Here is a 21008-nt window from a genome sequence, read left to right as displayed (position 1 = left end):
GGTAATTTTACCTGATTGTCACCAGCAGTCGGTAAAACTGAACTCCTGGTTAAATATATAATTCTGCATATTTCCAGTTTACAGCAATGACACGTGAAGGGGTGAAAGCAAAGTATTCTATATATTGCACGCCCTTTGTTAATTTAGATTGTAAGATTGGTCAAAATCTTTGCTTCTTTTACTTCATTGTTACTTCATTTTCAGGGGCGATCGTGGCTCAAGAGTTGGGAGGTCGTCTTGTAATCGGAAGGTTGCCGGTTCGAGCCCCGGCTTGGACAGTCTCGGTCGTTGTGTCCTTGGGCGAGACACTTCACCTGTTGCCTACTGGTGGCGCCAGTGTCCGGCAGCCTCGCCTCTGTCAGTGCGCCCCAGGGTGGCTGTGGCTACAATGTAGCTGCCATCACCGGTGTGTGAATGTGTGGATGACTGGATATGTAAAGCGCTTTGGGGTCCTTAGGGACTAGTAAAGCGCTATATAAATACAGGCTTTTTACCATTTTCATTTTGTTTCTTTTGCAATATTTTATTTGACGATTCCTGTAACTGTGAAGTCGTGTGATCCGCAGCTGAGATTGGATTAATTTAATAAGCTTTGTTTTTCCAAAACTATGGCCATTACCACTACTGTGCTGCCTGTGCAGGTCAGCGGCCGGCCCGGGTTCGAATCCTTTGCCGCATGTCTTCTCTCTCCCTCTGTTTTCCTGTCACTCTTCACTGTTGCTATCAAATAACACCAGAAAAAAGGGCCAAAAAGAAAAGGCTAGCATCAATTAGCACAGAGCTAGCTAATGTCAATGTAACTCAGGGGGCTGTTACTGAGATTGGAGATGTAGACTGTTGACCAACAGGTGATGAAAGTGGAGAAATGGGCCCTGTACTGAATGAAGATGCACTCAGCTGCCTGGTTAACTCACTACAGACTGTTGTGCTAATGTTAGCACTGTCCTGATAACAGTAATTAGGCGTGTTATGGTTACAGTAGCTTTGTAGCATCAGGTAACATTAGCGGGTCGCACAGAATGAGGACCCAACTCAAACTGGGAGAGAGAAGACAAAACTGAATGGTCGGCAGTAGTGTGTGTATAAACACCTGGGGAATGAAAAGAGGCGTTCAGTGCATTCATCTCTCCATAGCCTGAGGTTACAGCTGCATGGCTTAGAGCGGTTAAGGGTCATTCACTTCTCCATGTGACGACAATGATCTTAAATGTAATTCTGGATTTAAAAGAAAACCAGTGAAGAGAAGCTAATATGCACATCTGTACACTGAAGGACATATTCTGGTCAAAAATGACTTTTCCAGCGTCGCTCTGAGACAGGATGTAAATAGATGTTTCTAGAACATATCTGGAGCTCCATGACTAGGCTTCATGTGTGAACAACACTCTCTGGTTCCAAAGGGTTCTGCAGCGAGGACCAATCGGTTTACACTCCGACGACATCTTTTTCATACCATTAAGAAACAAACACTCAGAGCTGCAACTACCAGAAACTGGCATTGTTGGCTGTGTGGCAGGCAGGCAGGAAAGAGCGGGACTGGAACTCAAAACAGCTTTATTGCTGGCAAAACTCACAAAAGCAAAGCAAAAACAAAACAAGACTTTGAACCGAGGTGCAGGAAAACTGGACAAACACACAGCATGTTGAGGGTACGACGCAACAGAGAGCAAAGGCAAACACGGGGCTTAATTTCACCAAGTAATCCTCCTCAGTCACTGCTCTGTTTCCTCCATTCAAAGCCTCAGCCACACAGGAAGCTTCTTTCTCACCACTCATTTCAGCTAATTTGCATACTGAATCATATCTCAGGAAGTTACCGTGACAAGAGAAAGACAGATTTAAATCTTACCACATTATTAAATTATTTTGAATTTTCTTCCTAGAGTAATCACTTGTTTTGCTCAATCGCCACAAGAGCACTTCCAATTCACTAATTACTTCAAGCTTTAAGTGTGTTAACTTCACACTATTCTAACACTTATGAAAGTAGCAAGCTGATTTTCATTACATATGTCTGTGTTCTTAGCCAGGTTTAATCAGTGTCTGTGCATTAATCTTCATGAGCTCTCTTGTATAAGGTTAATGCATTTTCTGTTTGTGTGATTTTGGATACGTTTCTTTTTTGGGGATCCGGCGGTTTGTCTGTGAATGTCACATTCCCGTGGCAGCGTGCTCTCTGCTCGCTCAGATTTGAAGTTTCATCTTTCGCTGTAGAAAGGAGTTTTCTTCCCACGCAGAGGGAACAGCAGACGCTAATGTTTGTGTCCCTTTTTACGGATTTAAACTCAAAGTAATGTGATTACTTCCACGCTTTAAACGCTGCGTGGTCTTACTTTCTCCATCGCTCCATATTATCCATTGTTGATCTGCACACGTCTGTTACCACGAATGTCGCACACGCTTATGTCATTCTCATGAGACACTCTCACAAAAAAAAATCACGGTTTAGTAGCACAGTAACGCAGCGTGCTTATGGGAAACTAACAGTAATCTAATTACATTTTTTGCAATAGTAGTCCCTTATATTACTTGTTAATTTAAAAAACTAAAAGAGATATAGGTATATACACACACGTATGTGTGTGGGAAGCTCACCTCCAATTATCCTTTCGACACACCGCACAACTCTCTGGAGAGCTTTGCAGTTGTTCAAAGCTGACCTCTCCCTTGTGTTTCCAAGGTTGTGAGTACAGCATGAACAGCGGCATTTTCCATGCTAATATTTTTTATGGGTGTTGTTACACATCAACAACCTTTTCAGATGTCCCTATAATCTCAGAGAGAAACTGTAAACGTTTTGCAGTGGGCAAAATGATCCCGTACTCAGAGGGAGAGCTTTATTACAACAAAGTAAATGTCCCTGAATGATGAGGGTGACGACACTTTGAATGCAGGAACATATTGATTGTAACTACCCCTGTGTTTATGAGCCATCGCCCCTTTCACTTTGTCTTTACCTGCAACCAAGAACAAAGACCACCAGTCCACCAGTAGCAACAATCCCACCACAGTTTCTCCAGAAATTACATAGTTCTTTTTTTTTCCTGTGGATATCACAATAAGAAAGTATGCAGTGAACTTGTCAAATTTACTCTATTTATTATGGAAATCGTGGAAATTGCCAGCAGCTGTTTGATGAAGACATAGTTTGATGTTTAGGATGAAACACGACCTAAACATACTTATTAACCTACCTATTAACCTAAGCAGTAATAAGTAGGTGATGAGGAATGTGAAGCCAAAAATGAATTAAAAAAGACAGAAATCTAACTGAAAGTGTGCAGAGTTAGTCAGTCAGATGGGTTTTCAGGGGAGGATGAAATCAGTAGACAGAATGGCTCAGATGTTTTTATCCACAGATGAACAGAGTTCTTATAAAACAACCAACAGCTTCATTCCTGTGTGTTTGTGTCTCTGTGTGTGATAGAGAGACTGTTTCCAGGAAATCAGGATGTGGGAGTCTCTTTGGGAGAACACGGTTCCCAATTCTGTTTCTTTGTGTGTGTCTTGTAACTAATGTGGGAGGAGCCATTGACAAACAGCTGGAGCAGAGAGCTGATCACTGAAAACAGATTCAGACAGAGAGACAGACAGAGCTGTATCAGTGAGAGGTGGGACGCCGAAGACAGAAAAATGTCTTTTTTTGATTTCTGGAGCAGCACGAAGGAGAGAGGTGCGCTGCTGAGGAGAGCCAATCAGCTGAGGCTGAATCCTTCACAGCTGTAAGTCTGATTTAAACTGGTTTTCAGTGAAACGTGTGGGACAGTGATAGACTTTGGTTCACAAACCTGCACTCCTTCCTCTGTGTAGAACTGCACTCCTAAAATGCTATTACTATTATAATTACTATTACGATCGTGGCTCCAGAGTTGGGAGTTCACCTTGCAATCGGAAGGTTGCCGGTTCGAGCCCCGGCTCGGACAGTCTTGGTCGTTGTGTCCTTGCGCAAGACACTTCACCCGTTGCCTACTGGTGGTGGTCAGAGGGCCCGGTGGCGCCAGTGTCCGGCAGCCTCGCCTCTGTCAGTGCGCCCCAGGGTGGCTGTGGCTACAATGTAGCTGCCATCACCAGTGTGTGAATGGGTGGATGACTGGATATGTAAAGCGCTTTGGGGTCCTTAGGGACTAGTAAAGTGCTATACACATACAGGCCATTTATGACAATGGAGGATATTTTTTAGAAGCATTGCTTTAGCAAAAAAAAGTAAGAAAATACTAAGAAAAATAATACCACAAATAAAACTGTGTTATTGGCACATAAAGTAGGTGGTTTATGGTTATATGGATCAAAATTAATGCTTCATATGTTTCTTTTACAGTTTCTTCTTTTTTACTTTTTGCTTTATTTGAGAGTTTTAGCATCTGAGAGTGGAGAGGAAAGAGGGGCAAAGTGTGCAGGGGACAGGCCTCTCTACTTTTACAATTAGGCTTAAAACTTCCCTTTTGATAAAGCATATCGTTAGGGCTGGATCAGGTGGGCGGCACAGGATTTCAGAAAGGATTTGTATTGAGTTTGTATTGAAGACAGCCTTTGTTCTTTATCATTCACATCTCTGCAAAGTTTTCCTCAATGAGCACATAAAAAACACACGTACAGCTACGCACTCTAGGTACAACTACACGTCAAGAGTCCTGAATGTGTGAAGAGGAAGCCTTACGTAACTTACAGGGAGTGCAGAATTATTAGGCAAATGAGTATTTTGTCCACATCATCCTCTTCATGCATGTTGTCTTACTCCAAGCTGTATAGGCTCGAAAGCCTACTACCAATTAAGCATATTAGGTGATGTGCATCTCTGTAATGAGAAGGGGTGTGGTCTAATGACATCAACACCCTATATCAGGTGTGCATAATTATTAGGCAACGTCCTTTCCTTTGGCAAAATGGGTCAAAAGAAGGACTTGACAGGCTCAGAAAAATCAAAGATTCAGCAGCTCCTAAATCTATTGTCCCCTGTTTAGCAGGATTGGGGCGGGTGGAGGTTTGCCCACAGCGGTCATGTCATGGGGGGATCCGGCGGTTTGTCTGTGAATGTCACATTCCCGTGGCAGCGTGCTCTCTGCTCGCTCAGATTTGAAGTTTCATCTTTCGCTGTAGAAAAGAGTTTTCTTCCCACGCAGAGGGAACAGCAGACGCTAATGTTTGTGTCCCTTTTTACGGATTTAAACTCAAAGTAATGTGATTACTTCCACGCTTTAAACGCTGCGTGGTCTTACTTTCTCCATCGCTCCATATTATCCATTGTTGATCTTCACACGTCTGTTACCAAGAATGTCGCACACGCTTATGTCATTGTCATGAGACACTCTCACAAACAAAATCACGGTTTAGTAGCACAGTAACGCAGCGTGCTTATGGGAAAGTAACAGTAATCTAATTACTTTTTTTGCAATAGTAGTCCCTTATATTACTTGTTAATTTAAAAAAAACTAATTGGATTACAGTATCGCATTACTTGCCTATTTCTGGTGCCTTAAATCTGACAAAATTAATTTCACACAAATACATTTAACTGATTTCTAAACGTGTGCGGTCTGTGGCGCCCCCTAAAGTAAACCCGTTAAGTGCTTTAGCTCGGGCTTATATCCCAGAGTGCTCACGACTTAATGAATGTTTTCTAAATAATCGGACTGTCATGAGAAGGATTAGTTTCAAACAGTGAAAGTAACCTGTCTCATGACAGTCCGATCAAAACACCAAAATGCCACCCCTATTTTCCCCGTAGAACCCTGCTGCTAGGTGACAACAAGATCCGGGCAGCACTGCAGGATGACAGCATGGTGTCTCTGCTGCCACCTGTGGGTACGGAGGTCTTCAGACACTTCACGACGGCCTCACAGGAAGTCCAACAACAACATGTAACTGGGGCAAAGGAGCGAAAGACGTGGAAGGATAAATGGGTACTGATCAAACTTTCAGCTGTCAATAACTGATAACTAATAAGTGCACTCGATAACGCTGATCAACGGCATGACGGGAAGGTCCTGTGTGTAACCTAGGTAACTCAGAAAAACCTGCCCAAACCAGCTGCTCACCTGGAGACTGGAAAGTCCCTCCCCTTAATCTATGGGGACCTGCCACCTCAGCTTCTCAACACCCCATTGGAGGATCTAGATCCCTTCTACCAATCACGCAAGGTCTCTGACCTGTCTCTTACCTGTCTGTCCCTCACCCGTCTGTCTCTCACCTGTCTGTCCCTCACCTGTCTGTCCCTCACCCATTTGTCTGTCTCTTACTTGTCTGTCTCTCACATGTCTGTCTCTCACATGTCTGTCTCTCACCTGTCTCTCTGCAGACCTTCATGGTTCTCAGTAAAGGAAACATCATTAACAGGTTTAGTGCTGACTCGTCTTGTTACCTGCTGAGTCCATTCAACCCGTTGAGGACCCTCGCCATCAAGACCCTTCTTCATCCATATCCTTTATGATGTCATAGTGTCAGGAGCCTCTGTGTGGTCAGGTTTTAGCTCTCTGGACCAGGTGAGCTGAGTTTTCCCTGAACTCTCACACATTCTTCAGTATATTCATCCTACTGGCGATCCTGGGCTTCGGTGTTCTGGAGTTCAAATTTCCTGTGGTGAAGTAAGATACACACACACACACACACACACACACGAACACACACACACGAACACACACACACACACACACACACACACACACACAGATCTTTCATCAGGAGCAGAAAAACACGACTAAGTGATGAACAGGGCTGTTGATGGCAGCATCGATGAGTCACAGCATGAGAATGGTTTTAAAGTCTAAATCCATGCTAAGGCTCAAAGACAAAGAGCCAGTCTGTCCTCAGTCTGTCCTCAGTCTGACAGCAGCAGCACACACAGGTCTGTAAAGGTCAAACTGACTTTGCTCGCTGTTGTCGAGACAGGAAATGCTCAGAATGTTCTGATATGTGAACAGATTTGTCATACAGACAATTAAGAGACGGCTTAAAAGGCCTGTTGTGATGTTTCTCCATCGAGACAGCTTTTGTGTGACTCGTCCATTTAGGAGAGATCTGCGGTGGAAGTGTTTGCCTCCTCTTCAGTACAGGGAGTCCAGAATTATTAGGCAAGTTGTATTTTTGAGGAATAATTTTATTATTGAACAACAACCATGTTCTCAATGAACCCAAAACACTCATTAATATCAAAGCTGAATGTTTTTGGAAGTAGTTTTTAGTTTGTTTTTAGTTTTAGCTATTTTAGGGGGATATCTGTGTGTGCAGGTGACTATTACTGTGCACAATTATTAGGCAACTTAACAAAAAACAAATATATACCCATTTCAATTATTTATTTTTACCAGTGACACCAATATAACATCTCCACATTCACAAATATACATTTCTGACATTCAAAAACAAAACAAAAACAAATCAGCGACCAATATAGCCACCTTTCTTTGCAAGGACACTCAAAAGCCTGCCATCCATGGATCCTGTCAGTGTTTTGATCTGTTCACCATCAACATTGCGTGCAGCAGCAACCACAGCCTCCCAGACACTGTTCAGAGAGGTGTACTGTTTTCCCTCCTTGTAAATCTCACATTTGATGATACCAGCCCAAACCAGTACTCCACCTCCACCTTGCTGGCGTCTGAGTGGGACTGGAGCTCTCTGCCCTTTACCAATCCAGCCACGGGCCCATCCATCTGGCCCATCAAGACTCACTCTCATTTCATCAGTCCATAAAACCTTAGAAAAACCAGTCTTGAGATATTTCTTGGCCCAGTCTTGACGTTTCAGCTTGTGTGTCTTGTTCAGTGGTGGTCGTCTTTCAGCCTTTCTTACCTTGGCCATGTCTCTGAGTATTGCACACCTTGTGCTTTTGGGCACTCCAGTGATGTTGCAGCTCTGAAATATGGCCAAACTGGTAGCAAGTGGCATCTTGGCAGCTGCACGCTTGACTTTTCTCAGTTCATGGGCAGTTATTTTGCGCCTTGGTTTTTCCACACGCTTCTTGCGACCCTGTTGACTATTTTGAATGAAACGCTTGATTGTTCGATGATCACGCTTCAGAAGCTTTGCAATTTTGAGACTGCTGCATCCCTCTGCAAGATATCTCACTATTTTTGACTTTTCTGAGCCTGTCAAGTCCTTCTTTTGACCCATTTTGCCAAAGGAAAGGACGTTGCCTAATAATTATGCACACCTGATATAGGGTGTTGATGTCATTAGACCACACCCCTTCTCATTACAGAGATGCACATCACCTAATATGCTTAATTGGTAGTAGGCTTTCGAGCCTATAAAGCTTGGGGTAAGACAACATGCATGAAGAGGATGATGTGGACAAAATACTCATTTGCCTAATAATTCTGCACTCCCTGTATAATGGAAGCACTTTACTGTCTCAGACCTGCTGTGTTCCCGAGGAGGGAGCAAGCATCGAAGCCGTTTGGAAAGGGCGGGGGGATGTGTGTGCGTGTCCAGAGTTTAGCTGAGACAGTGTCCTTCACCCTGCCAGGCTAAATAAACAGTCTTCCAGCCAACCCAGGTGGCCTTGTAGGGAATGGGAAGGAACAGACTAAACACAGTCGTTATCAGGGTGTTGTTGTTCGGCTCCAGCCTTGAGCCCACAGCTGGCGCCGAAGGGACAGCCGCATTATGATGGTGATTTTTCTTTTATGCGGACAACTCATGAGAATTTCAAAGCTGTTCTTTAACACTCCGACACTGGTCTCTCAATCTCCCGTTGCAGAGCCGCGAGCTTCTCCATGATGTTATCAAACTTGCGCTCCGTGGTCTTGTCATTCTTGTGCTCAAAGAGCCGATTCTGAGAACTCACGACCGCAGAGAGCTGCTCCAAGATGTGATCCAACTTTCACTCAGAGGTGTTATTCTGAGTATTCATGGCAGCCATAAGATTCTCCAAGCTCTTAACCATGCTGCACTCAGTGAGCCCATTCTGAGACGTCGCGCCTCGTCCCATTGTTTCAATCCCAGCGGGCAGCCTTGGGGGGGTTTGAACAGCTGGTTCCACTTTCTTAATTCTCCGATAAGCCAGGGCCAAGCCAGCTCCGATCAGCAAGAACCCTGTTTTCATGGTTCCGAATAGGTAGATATCTTCAGCGTCCTCGATCCACAGTCCTGCCAGGCACACGATCCTCCATGTCTGCCACCCGTCCATCGTGTATCCGGCAGGGAAAGTCCCTCCAGGGCACTCGGGCTCTCCCGAGCCCAGACTTCTCTGGTGTGAAAGCTCTCTGTCTCACGTTTATGTGAACAGGTACGTGTACATGGCAATCTTCGTGTTTGAGGCTCTGGTGAAAGTCGTGGCGAGAGGCTTCTGTGTGGGACGCTTCACCTTCCTCAGAGATCCCTGGAACTGGCTGGACATCATCATCATCAGCACCCTGTAAGGCTCAATAACACACCTCACACTCTCACACAGACTGTATGTACAGCCATGAATCTGCATTCTTTCTAATGACCAGCAGGGGGCAACTTCAGGTTGCACAAACAAAATTCAGTGTAATCTGTTTTAGATTTATTGGAAAACGGCTGACATGAAGTTGGTGAGACTTATTTCTCTGCCGTGATTCTCCGACACGTACAGTTATTGGAAAAGAAAGTTTTCACAGGACGATCCTGAGAAAAAAAACAAGTCCAGCCTTATTGCCTTCATGGGAGTTAAGAGGGTAAGCAGCAGCCAGGTGCTCCTAATCGAGCCAGACTGATTAGTCATACAGAAAATGATCACATCAAGCTGTTGCTGCTGAAGGTGTCTCTCCAAGCTCATTGATGAGGTACAATTAGGACTGCTTATACTGTGAGTTTGTTAATGGAAGAGCTCCTCTTTGTTCACTTCTTTAACCTCCTAGGACCTGGCGTCCACGTGTGGACATCACATTTTGGGTTATTTAGACCGAAATACTCAATTTCGCTCTGCAACGGCCTGATATCCACTCACGAGGACATTATACTCCTACTGTTCTACTGAAATTTTAAACAAATATCCTCATATGTGGCTTTCATTTTTCTTAGAAACAAAAATTAGGTAAAAAAAAAATAATCTGGTAATTCTTTATTGTTACATTCATCAGGTCCCAAAATGCCCAAATATCAAAGAGAAATTAAAAATGCATGCCGAGGAAGAGTTCGGATCTTAGGGGGTTAATGTTGGTTACAGATTAACGTGATCCAAAAAACAGGAAACAGTATAAAAGAGCCTTCACAATAAGAGCCTCTCAGTCCTGAATAACAAGGCTCACTGCAGCTCAGAAAATACTCAAGAAATGTGATCCACCGATTGAATCCACTCAATGCTGGACGTGACCTTTACAGTTACACCAACACAGTTCTTGTCAGTGTGGTCTCATATCCATAGATCCATGTCCGTGCAAATAAGGTGGGCTTTTTCCAGCTGTGAAGATGAAAATTATCTTTTTGCTGCTTTCACCACCACATCCATCCATCTAGTTTTCTTCTGCTTATCTGAAGCTGGGTTGCAGGGACAGCAGCCTAAGCAGAAAAGCCGAGATCTCTCCACGATGTCCTTGGCCTGTCCCGGGGCCGTTCCTTTGTTATTACCCTTATATTTCGAGTTTAGTTGTTCCTTGGTTCAGGCACTGAAACTCCTTGTTTAGGTCTGGCACTCTTTCAGTGTTTGAATCCAGGATGACATCAAACACTGTCCCAGCAAACTGACCACAGAGACTCTTGATGTTTCTTAAGGCTTGGTAACAAGCTAACCTCCTGTAGCTGAACGCTCGCTGTGCTGCTCTGCTTTCCTGTGTAGCTTTCCTGTGTACGTCTCCTCTACCTTTGTCACTGATAAAGGTTTTAGATTTATATTAGGACACTAACTGTCACGTCCTCATCACCGGCTTTGCTTCTGTATGTTCTGCTCGACACACTTTGGCTTTTTCCTGCTCGGCTGTAAATGTGTCTTTATGTTTTACAGCTGCTTTAATCACTGCTTCATGATGATGATGATGATGAAGGTGGTGATGATGACTCTGTGTCTCAGATTGGTGTCACAGTTCGTAGATTTGGGGAAGTTTGCTGTGCTGATGACGATTTCTCTGCTGCTGAAGATCTTCACATGCAGCCGAGGTGTGTGTGTGTCTGTGTGTGTCTGTGTGTGTGTGTGTGTCTGTGTGTGTCTGTGTGTGTGTGTGTCTGTGTGTGTCTGTGTGTGTGTGCGCGTGTGTGCGTGCGTGTGTGTCTGTGTGTGTGTGTCTGTGTGTGTGTGTCTGTGTGTGTGTGTGCGTGTGTGCGTGCGTGTGTCTGTGTGCGTCTGTGTGTGTGTGCGCGTGTGTCTGTGTGTGTGTGTCTGTGCGCGCATGTGTGTGTGTGTGCGTGCATGCACATGCGTGTGTGCGTGTGCATGTGACTTGTATTCACAGCGGGGGCTGTCTTTACAGGTCTGAAGAAGACAGTCGAAGCTCTTGTCCAATCGGTGAAGAGGCTTGGTTGTGTCATCATCCTGACGTTGTTCTGCCTTAGCATCTTGGCTATGATTGGTTTACAGCTCTTCACGGGAACCCTGAAGAACAAATGTGTCATCTGGTCGATGAACACAAACACGACAGAGTTCGATTTCCACAACCACACCACCTCTCCAGGTATGATGGTCGTACCACGTCCTGATTGGCCGGTTAGCCTTTTAAGACAGTTAGATGGCTGACTCGCAGGTCTTCTTCCAACATTACAATGAAAGCAGTGGAAAGAGATCTCATGTGAGATAAATGGTAAATGGCCTGTATTTATATAGCGCTTTACTAGTCCCTAAGGACCCCAAAGCGCTTTACATATCCAGTCACACACCCATTCACACACTGGTGATGGCAGCTACATTGTAGCCACAGCCACCCTGGGGCGCACTGACAGAGGCGAGGCTGCCAGACACTGGCGCCACCGGGCCCTCTGACCACCACCAGTAGGCAACGGGTGAAGTGTCTTGCCCAAGGACACAACGACCAAGACTGTCCAAGCCGGGACTCGAACCGGCAACCTTCCGATTACAAGGCGAACTCCCAACTCTTGAGCCACGATCGCCCCACGATCAGGTGAACCTCTGAGGAAAAGTCTTCAGGTCCAAAAACAGTTTTATTTGTTGTTATCAGATTTTAAAATCACCCACAATAATGTAGATGCTGAGAATTGCAGCATAAATGTGACCTTGAATCTGTCATTGAGAGTATTTCCTGGCTCAGTGATGTATTAAACATGTCCGTGAAGACAGCTCTGCAGCACAGTCCCTCAGTGCTCGTCCAGGGATGTTATCAGGACCTGGGGCTCTGCGAGAATTGATCCTGGTATTAGAAAGTTTAGAAATGTTCAGCTGGCTTTGTAGTGCAGACTTCAGCACCTGTCATCGTTGCCACCCCTGCCCTTAAATTAGAAAGGTGAAATATGATCCGTTTGTACGGTTTGGATGTCTGTCTGCCTTCTAGAAAACTATTACTACATTCCTGGACATCCTGATCCTCTGGTGTGTGGAAACCAGTCAGACGCTGAGTAAGTAAACATGAGTCTCTTACATTCACTGACAGCAACAACAATAAAAACAAACTGTTTTTTATGTGTTCAGGTGGTGTCCAGATGGTTTCACCTGTGTGAAAGCAGGAAGTAACCCAAACTTCGGATACACCAGCTACGACTCGTTTTTCTGGTCTCTGATGTCACTTTTCAGACTCATGATGCACGACTTCTGGGAAGGCCTGATGCAGTTGGTCAGTAACTCACCGATGACCACATGCAGGCTCCTCCCAGTACTCCGGTTGTCTCATCTGTTTCTCTCACCTGTCTGTCCCTTTGCAGACGTTGCGAACTGCAGGAAAATCCTATCTGATCGTCTTTCTGTTCGTCTTCTTCCCGGGTTGTTTCTTCCTGCTCAGTCTCATTTTGGCAGTGGTTGTTGTGACACGAGCGGAGCAAGAAGAGACTCAAGATGCCGAGGCCATACAAAGAGAAGAAGAGTTCGGACGGATTGTGGAGGTGCTGAAGAGGAGAGAGGAGGAGGAGGTCAGTAAGGACTCATTGCTTCCACAGGAATTAGGAGGGCAATGAGCAGCCAAATACTAATCAAGTCTAATCAGATTTAGTTCATTGGTTGGTCATCAGTAAGTGTGTGCACCTCTTTAACAGCAGATTTTGTCAGTTTGCTGTGGAGCATCCAGGTGTGTGCTAACACAATACCACATTCTCTCCAGGACTGGGTGCTGCACCTTCAAAAACACAAAAGCAGGAATCAATGATCCACACACGGGAATAAAGTTGCTTCTTATTTGCTGAACCTTGTGTCACATGTTACAGGTGCAACTTTTTTACGTCTACCTAACTTACAGCCCTCTCTTCTTCTGAATTCTTACGTTTATCTCGACTTCTGGAACAGACTCAACACCGCTGTTGGGTCTGTGCTACAGCAGGCCCGCTGGTTCACACTGATTCCTGTAAAGAAGGAAATACAGAACAGCAATCGATCGGTTTTCACATGCTACAGCAAGGGGAGGATCTCGGGGCAGCCCTTCTGCCCTCGAGCTCAGATTACTCCAAAGAACCAGCCCCCGCTTGCAGCCTTTTTTTGTGTGACACACAGTTTACACAAACACCCATTGTAAAAAACCCCTATGGTCACAAAAGGTTAAAACACTGTGTGTGTGTGTGTGTCCGCATGTGCACGTGAGTGAGTGTGTGTGGATGGGGGTACGTTTGTGTGACTTCCTGCTGAGGATGTGCCTACAGTTACACTATAGCCCCCCTCACCATTCAACAGGCTGGGGAGGGCAACAGAAACAGAAGCATGTCTCTGAGCACACAGTTTAAGGCCAGGCTTACAAACTTAAGTACAATAATGGCAACATTTAACAATTTCAGCCTAACAACCACCTTTCCTGGCCTCGCCAGTATAGCAACACACAATGCCCTATCTCAACAATCAACCTACTCTGTGCGCTTCTCCAGAGAAATAAACATGAACTTAAGACGCCTGTACTAATAATAACTGTTATGCATATATAAACAAATGATTCATTATGATACAAACTCCGTCCCAAACTCCACCAACTGGGACTTAACTCCTCTCTGTGCAACTGGATTGTGGACTTCCTCACTAACCGTAGACAGAGTGTCAGAGTGGGTAAGAACACCTCTTCCACCCTTGTGGTCAACACCGGTGCCCCTCAGGGGTGTGTTCTGAGCCCTCTGCTATACACTCTCTTCACCCATGACTGTATTTCCTCCTGCGCGTCCAATCTCATTGTTAAGTTTGCAGATGACACTACAGTGCTCGGACTTATATCCAACAATGATGAGACAAACTATAGGACAGAGGTACAACAACTAGAGTCATGGTGCCACGACAATAACTTGGTCTTAAACACCAAAAAGACCAAGGAGATCATTGTAGATTTCCGGAAGAGAGGTCATAACAACCATCTGCCTCTCTTCATTGGCAGTGAGGCGGTGGAGAGGGTGAGCAGTTTTAAATTCTTGGGGGTAACTGTGACCGAGGACCTGTCCTGGGGCAACCATATCACTTTAGTTGCACGGAAGGCCCAACAGCGCTTCTACCACCTGAGGAGACTGCGGAGCGCACACATTCCCAGATCTCTGATGTTGAACTTCTACAACTGTGCCATCAGCAGCGTTCTGACGTATGGATTTCTAGTGTGGTTCCCCAGCTGCACCAAGGCCGATCAGCAAGCACTCCAGCGGGTGGTGAAAGAAGCTGGCAGAATTATTGGAACAAGTCTGCCAGAGATCAGTAATATCTTCCCCACTCGCTGTCTGAGGAGGCCAGAACATCCAGACTGGCCAACAGCCTGTATCCACAGGCTGTGAGGCTCCTGAATTCTCTACCCCCCCCCCCCCCTCTCATGGACAATAACCATATTCAATTTCTTAATAGCACTGAACTGGTTTAAGGATTGTCTTGTTGTACTGGAGTCACACTGGGTTAAATACTTACACTTGGGCTTTAAGGGGTATTTATTATTTTTTTCATTATTTTATTTACGGGTTGTACGGAAGCCCCAAACGTAATTTCATTGTTCTCTGACAATGACAATAAATAAATAAATAAATAAAAATACCACACTGGGCATTGCAGCAAATTCACGGCAAGAACTGATGTTCAGAGAAACCACAGAGAAACCCCAGTTACTGTGGCTGAGGTCCAACAGCCCCACCTCAGACTCTACAGGCCTCATTGAGCAGGTTGATGGGCTCCATGGCCACGACAAAAGGGAGATCAGAGTCGCCTTTATTGGTCGTGTATATGCGCAGACACATACGAGGAATTCGGTTCCGGTAGATGACGACTCTCAAGCACAGCAATTTAAATCACAACAATATGTAAACAACACAATAGAAACAATATAAAATAACCATAAGGTGTGTGTCTCTAGGAGGAGAGCCACACCAACAGCTGAGCTCTGACAGCTTGGAGCACTGGCACACTAGGCCCAGGTGTTGCCAGTGTTGCTAAAACATTCCACACCTGTACAAAATATACTGGAATAACACGAGTAGGTCTATTATCGGGCTTTAGTTCTGTTCATATATCAAACACGTCCTATTCTTCATCTAAATATCCTTCTGTGTCTAGCATGTGACCGATCCTGCAGACCTGTCGGCAGCATTTAAAATCCAGCTGTTCCAAAGACCTTTCACCAGCTTCTTCTCAACTTATTGTGTCAGCCGTGATCTTTCTGACACAAAATAACCCTGTTTGGAAACTGTTCAGAGTACTGTGGGATGGCTCTGCTGAAATCATCATTTAGCATAACTGAATTTGGGTGTTTTGTTATGGACAGCAGGCTTCCAGCAGGGCAGAGACTCCAGAGCAACAGGACTCACTGCAGAAGAAGAAATCAGCTGGTATACGAGCTACTAAGCAAGAATACGTTGAAGGTAAACAGATATTTACCTCCACCTCTTTAACCTCCACCTTCCTTCATTGGGACAGGACAACACGCTCTGTCACTGAGAGCAGTCACAGACAAACGCGAAGAGCCGAGGCTCTGCAGACAACTTAATGCTGACACAGTTTGTGGCCTCACAGAGTAGCTTTGTGTTGCAGAGGCAGAGGAACACCACCGGCCTTTGTGCTGCACCTGCACTGACGCCTTCCTGAAGGGGGACTGTTGTGGCTGCTGGCGATGGCTCAAACAGCAGTTTCACACTTTTATCACGAACCCTTTCTTTGACCTGGTCATCATCATCTGCATCATTGTTAGCACCATCTTCACAGCCATGGAACATTACCCTATGATGGTGGAGTTCATGGAGACCCTGGTCATCGCTGAGCTGGTGAGTGTTGAAGAAGTGTCTGCAGACCCTGTTATCTCCTACTTGGTTAATTTAATGGCAGCTTCTTCACTGCAGGCTAAAATCAGGACTTTTCCATTCTGCTCCCTTAGTTTGGTGTAGACTTGATCAGTCGGAGGGACCATATGTTCTTCTTCGATGTGCCTCCATGACCAATTTAGTGATGAATGCTTTTAGCGGGTTCTTCAGCCACCTAGCAAGAGTGGTTTAAAATGTCCACTCAGAGCAACTACATCACAAATGGTAACAAACCAACGGTACAAACCTGTAAACGACCTGCATAACTGAGAGGAAAAGCAGCACAGTGAGGTAAAAATGTAACGGGGGTACAGTATAAACCTCTGGCAAGTCTCGAGAAAAGTAAGGATCAGCTGGGATTCAGAGGGAGCTTTACTGAGGTTTATTTACACCGTGAGTCTTTTTGCAGTAACAGTGATGCCTGGTCAGAGTGATCTACCTTTACATGGGTGACATTTCACAGGAAAATTATTGTTTTGTTGGAACTTCTACTTCTGCACGGGACTCGGTGTGTTCGAGGTTTTTCGTCCGCCTGTCTGCCGATGGTTGGATGAATTGGATGCAAAACATGCTTCTACTCTGTGACCTCTGACCCCTTTGAACTGTGCAGGTCTTCCGTGTGATCTTTGCAGCTGAGATGATCATCAAACTTGTCGCACTGGGCCTGCATGGATACTTCCAGGTCAGATTTGTAGTTTCTTCTCAACAGTTCAGCGATCTGCCATTTTCAAAGAAACATTTGTGATTGTTTGTTGTCGTGGTTACAGGTGCGCTGGCATATCTTCGACTTTATCCTCGTCATCATTTCTCTGGTGCAGCTGGGACTGGCTGACGTTGAGGGTCTATCTTTGCTTCTTCTTCCGGTTAGTATAACATCACCATCACTGTCATCATCATCATCTGTTCTCACGTATCTTTCTGTTTGTCCAGTTTCGAGTGTTTCGGCTGGCCCGTTGGTGGCCGATGCTCCACATGTTTTTGAAGATCGTCTGGGCCTCAGTGGGGAACCTGACTCTGGTTCTCTTCATCACGGTCTTCATGTTCTCTGTGGCGGGCGTGCAGCTGTTCCAGTCGGACTACAAAGCTAACGTCTGTCGCATTTCTCATGACTGCCAGCTTCCTCGTTGGCATATGGAAGACTTTTTCCACACCTTCATGCTTGTCTTCAGGGTCTTGTGTGGACTGTGTTTAGAGTCTTTATGGGATTGCATGGAGGTCTCGAATGATGGCATGTGTGTGACCTTCTTCATGATTGTCCTGATTGTTGGAAAGCTGCTGGTGAGTCTCTTTACACTTAACAACCTAGAATGACCCAGTCCACCTTAGTCCAATCAGAGTTTTTGAATGAGTTCCTGGTCTGTTTGCAGATCCTACATCTGTTCCTGAATTTATTGTTCATCAATGTTCAGCTGGTGGATTCAGAAGACAAAACAACAAACATCCTGCAGAGTACCATGAAACAGACCAGAACCTGGATCCCCAAGAGAATCTGGACTTTGTGGGGGAAGAACTACGTTGACCAAGATCACAAAGGTGGTTTTTGTTTGTATATTTGTCTTTGTAGGTTCTCAGTTATCCAGGTCACAGTAATCCAAGGAGCTTGTTTTGTGCCATTACTTTATTGCTGTTTTGGGGGTCTGCATTATTAACATGGAATGTAGATATAACACTGGCACAGCCACAACGAGGTAACATATTAGTCAAAGTCAAGCTAAACTTTATTGTCATCTCCGCTAAATGGCAAATGGCCTGTATTTGTATAGTGCATTACTTAGTCCCCTATGGTAATGGTAAATGGACTGGTTCTTATATAGCGCTTTTCCACTCTTCTGAGCACTCAAAGCGCTTTACACAACTTGTGCATTCACCCATTCACACCCATTCGCACAAGCACAACTGACATTCACACACATTCATACTCCGATGAATGCGTCGGAGAGCAATTTCGGGTTAGTATCTTGCCCAAGGATATTTGGCATGCAGACTAGGGGAAGCTGGGAATCGAACCACCAACCTTCCGATCAGTAGATGACCTGCTCTACCACCTGAGCTACAGCCACCCACCTATGGACCAAAAGTACTTTACACTGCATTCAGTCATCCGCCCATTCACACACTGGTGATGGCCAGCTACATTGTAGCCACAGCTGCCCTGGGGCGCACTGACTGCTACAGCCAGTGCAGCATATAAAGACAAGACAACGAGGGTCCGGTTACATCAGTGCAAAAAAACCCCCTAATAAATGGATATAAAAGGAGTAGAAAAATAAATATACACTTAAGACTAAGACTTAGTGAAGCCCTGTCTTGAAGCCTGAAACTGGATGTTTACAAACTGTATGTGTTGAGTGAGGGTTAGATCTGACTGCGACAGTGAGGGACTCTGCTCACTACTCATTGGTAATAAGATATAAAGTGGATTCACACATAGCAAAATCCGTATGGCCCAGATCTGGCCCACACAATGTGTTTACACATGGCCCACTTACCCAAAGAATGATGGCCTAGATTTGGTGGCCTAGATCTGGTTTGCCAGAGGTGGCCCACACATGGGCCAGCACAAGACCAGTTGCAGACACACTTGTGGTCCTGATCTGGCCCATGTGTGGATTCCCCCTGATCTGGGCCACAAAAAGGGACGTCGTTCTTTGCGGTATATGGGCCATGTGTAAGTTGTGTGCAGCCACGGGCCAGTTGAAGACACACTGCTGGCCCAGAACAGTTTCAGCTCTGGCCCCAGATGTCAGCCTAATGTGTCCCTTAATCAAGCCATGTAATAACAACATAATGGTGTGAAATGAACATGGCAAAACTCTGTTCAGATAGTGAATGGACTGATTCTTATATAGCACTTTTTTACTCACTCATATTACTCAAAATGCTCTATACAACATGCCACATTCACCCAATCACACACTTTCTCTAAACTGAGTGCTTCCTAACTACATTCCTACACATTCACACTCTTGACATGCAGACTGGAGGAACCAAGGGTTGAACCACTAACCTTCGGATCAGTGGGTGACCTGCTCTATCTCCTGAGCTGCCGCCACCTAGTGGTAAACATGAGTAAACCCTCACTAGGTTTTGGATAAAGTGTACACTCACAAACCTGTCAAACCTGCATTTGAAACGTTGGCTACCATAGCATTGCAACATGGGTCTTCTAACTAAAATAGGAAATAGGAACATAAATAGTGCCATCATTGCCAGACCTGGCCCACATCTGGTTGACACACACCCTGCCATGACACCAGTCAGTCAGAAGTGCCAGTTTGATGCCAGATCCGGGCCAGACCTGTGTGCTTTGTGGGTTGTAGTTCCAACCTAAATCCTCCCGTGCTTCCTTCTCGTCAACAAGACTTCAAACTAGTGACTGAGACCATAAATTCATTAGTGAGCTGAGAGATGAGGTGAACACGAGGCTCATTTTTATGGGCTCAAATTGTGGTCATAAATATTTTGTACTTGTAAATCAGGATTTGTATATGTAAAAAGAATTTGTGTGTGGACAGTCTTGTCCTGTGGAGGTGGCTCTTCTATGTTGTGCCATGCGCTTGTGAAGTGGCTGTTTGGTCTCTGCGATGTAGAGGTCTGGGCATTCCTCGCTGCACTGTACAGCATACACCACATTGTTAAGTCTGTGTTTTGGAGTTTTGTCTTTCGGGTGAACCAGTTTTTGTCTGAGTGTGTTGCTGGGTCTGAAATGTTTCTGATCTTCTTTTTTGTGCCTCTTTGCTGACTTTAAGAACGCCCAATTAGCATAACCGCACGTTTTGAGTGCTTCCTTTACATGTGTGTGTTCCTTCTTTTTTCCTTCAGGCTTAGAGGGAACATGTTCTGCCCGGTGGTGTAGGGTCCTAATTACTCCAGGTTTGTGTTCCAGAGGGTGATGGGAGTCAAAGAGGAGGTACTGGTCCGTGTGTGTGGGCTTCCGGTAAACTTCGATGTTGAGGTTGCCGTTCTTTTCAATGTGCACAGCGCAGTCCAGGAAAGGCAAACAGTTATCCTTTGTGTCTTCCCTGGTGAACTTGATGTTCTTATCCACGGCGTTAATGTGCGCAGTGAAGGATTCCACTTCTTGTGTCTTGATTTTGACCCAGGTGTCGTCCACATATCTGTACCAGTGGCTGGGTACTCTTCCTTTGAAAGAGCCAAGAGCCTTCCTTTCCACTTCCTCCATGTAAAGGTTGGCTACAATAGGTGACACGGGGGAGCCCATGGCACAGCCATGTTTTTGTCTGTAGAAGCCTTCGTTGTATTTGAAGTATGTTGTGGTGAGGCAGAGGTCTAACAGGGTGCAGATCTGATCGGGTGTGAAGTTGGTCCTGTCCTCCAAGGAGCTGTCTTCTTGTAGTCGTTTTCTGACAGTCTCCACGGCCTCCGTGGTGGGTATGCAAGTGATGAGAGAGACTACATCAAAGGACACCATGGTTTCATCTGGATCCAGGGTAAGTTTCTGGACCTTGTCGGTGAAGTCGGTGGAGTTCTTGATGTGGTGTGGGGTGTTCCCCATGAGAGGTGCAAGGATGGTAGCAAGGTGTTTTACCATGTTGTAAGTGGCTGAGTTTATGCTACTGACTATGGGTCTGAGTGGGACACCTTCCTTGTGGATTTGAGGAAGTCCGTAAATGCAGGGTATGGCATCCCCTGGGTAAAGGCGGTGATATATAAGGCGGTCAAAGGTTTGTCCTTTTCATGGTCTTGAAGACAAG

The 21008-nt window shown here is 45.3% G+C and overlaps 1 protein-coding gene and 1 long non-coding RNA gene across 2 annotated transcripts in view; one reads left to right on the top strand and one right to left on the bottom strand.

The window, feature by feature from the left end:
• Positions 1-230: 230 nt before the first annotated feature.
• LOC146666953 (sodium channel protein type 4 subunit alpha B-like) overlaps positions 231-21008 on the top strand; it is a 57243-nt gene continuing 36465 nt past the window's right edge. Inside the window, exons 1-17 of the mRNA XM_085415104.1 lie at positions 231-406; positions 5726-5900; positions 6000-6137; positions 6296-6406; positions 6502-6581; positions 9227-9355; positions 10970-11055; positions 11367-11567; positions 12399-12462; positions 12536-12677; positions 12766-12969; positions 15762-15858; positions 16028-16257; positions 16904-16975; positions 17061-17156; positions 17224-17571; positions 17661-17826. Coding sequence (XP_085271230.1) covers positions 5778-5900; positions 6000-6137; positions 6296-6406; positions 6502-6581; positions 9227-9355; positions 10970-11055; positions 11367-11567; positions 12399-12462; positions 12536-12677; positions 12766-12969; positions 15762-15858; positions 16028-16257; positions 16904-16975; positions 17061-17156; positions 17224-17571; positions 17661-17826 — 2287 coding nt within the window. The 5' untranslated portion in view covers positions 231-406; positions 5726-5777. The remainder of the gene's footprint in view (positions 407-5725; positions 5901-5999; positions 6138-6295; positions 6407-6501; positions 6582-9226; positions 9356-10969; positions 11056-11366; positions 11568-12398; positions 12463-12535; positions 12678-12765; positions 12970-15761; positions 15859-16027; positions 16258-16903; positions 16976-17060; positions 17157-17223; positions 17572-17660; positions 17827-21008) is intronic.
• On the bottom strand, positions 6082-6588 carry LOC146666954 (uncharacterized). Its single transcript, XR_014912829.1, has 3 exons — positions 6502-6588; positions 6282-6406; positions 6082-6202 (listed from the first exon to the last, which is right to left on the bottom strand). It is a non-coding gene; the product is annotated as an uncharacterized LOC146666954 (long non-coding RNA).

Source organism: Rhamphochromis longiceps, linkage group LG7 (genome assembly GCF_057381845.1).
Source record: "Rhamphochromis longiceps isolate RC_006_pf linkage group LG7, R_longiceps_female_GT1.1, whole genome shotgun sequence".
Taxonomy (NCBI): domain Eukaryota; kingdom Metazoa; phylum Chordata; class Actinopteri; order Cichliformes; family Cichlidae; genus Rhamphochromis; species Rhamphochromis longiceps.
Note: the sequence above shows the minus strand (reverse complement) of the source record. Positions and strands in the feature narration are given on the sequence as shown.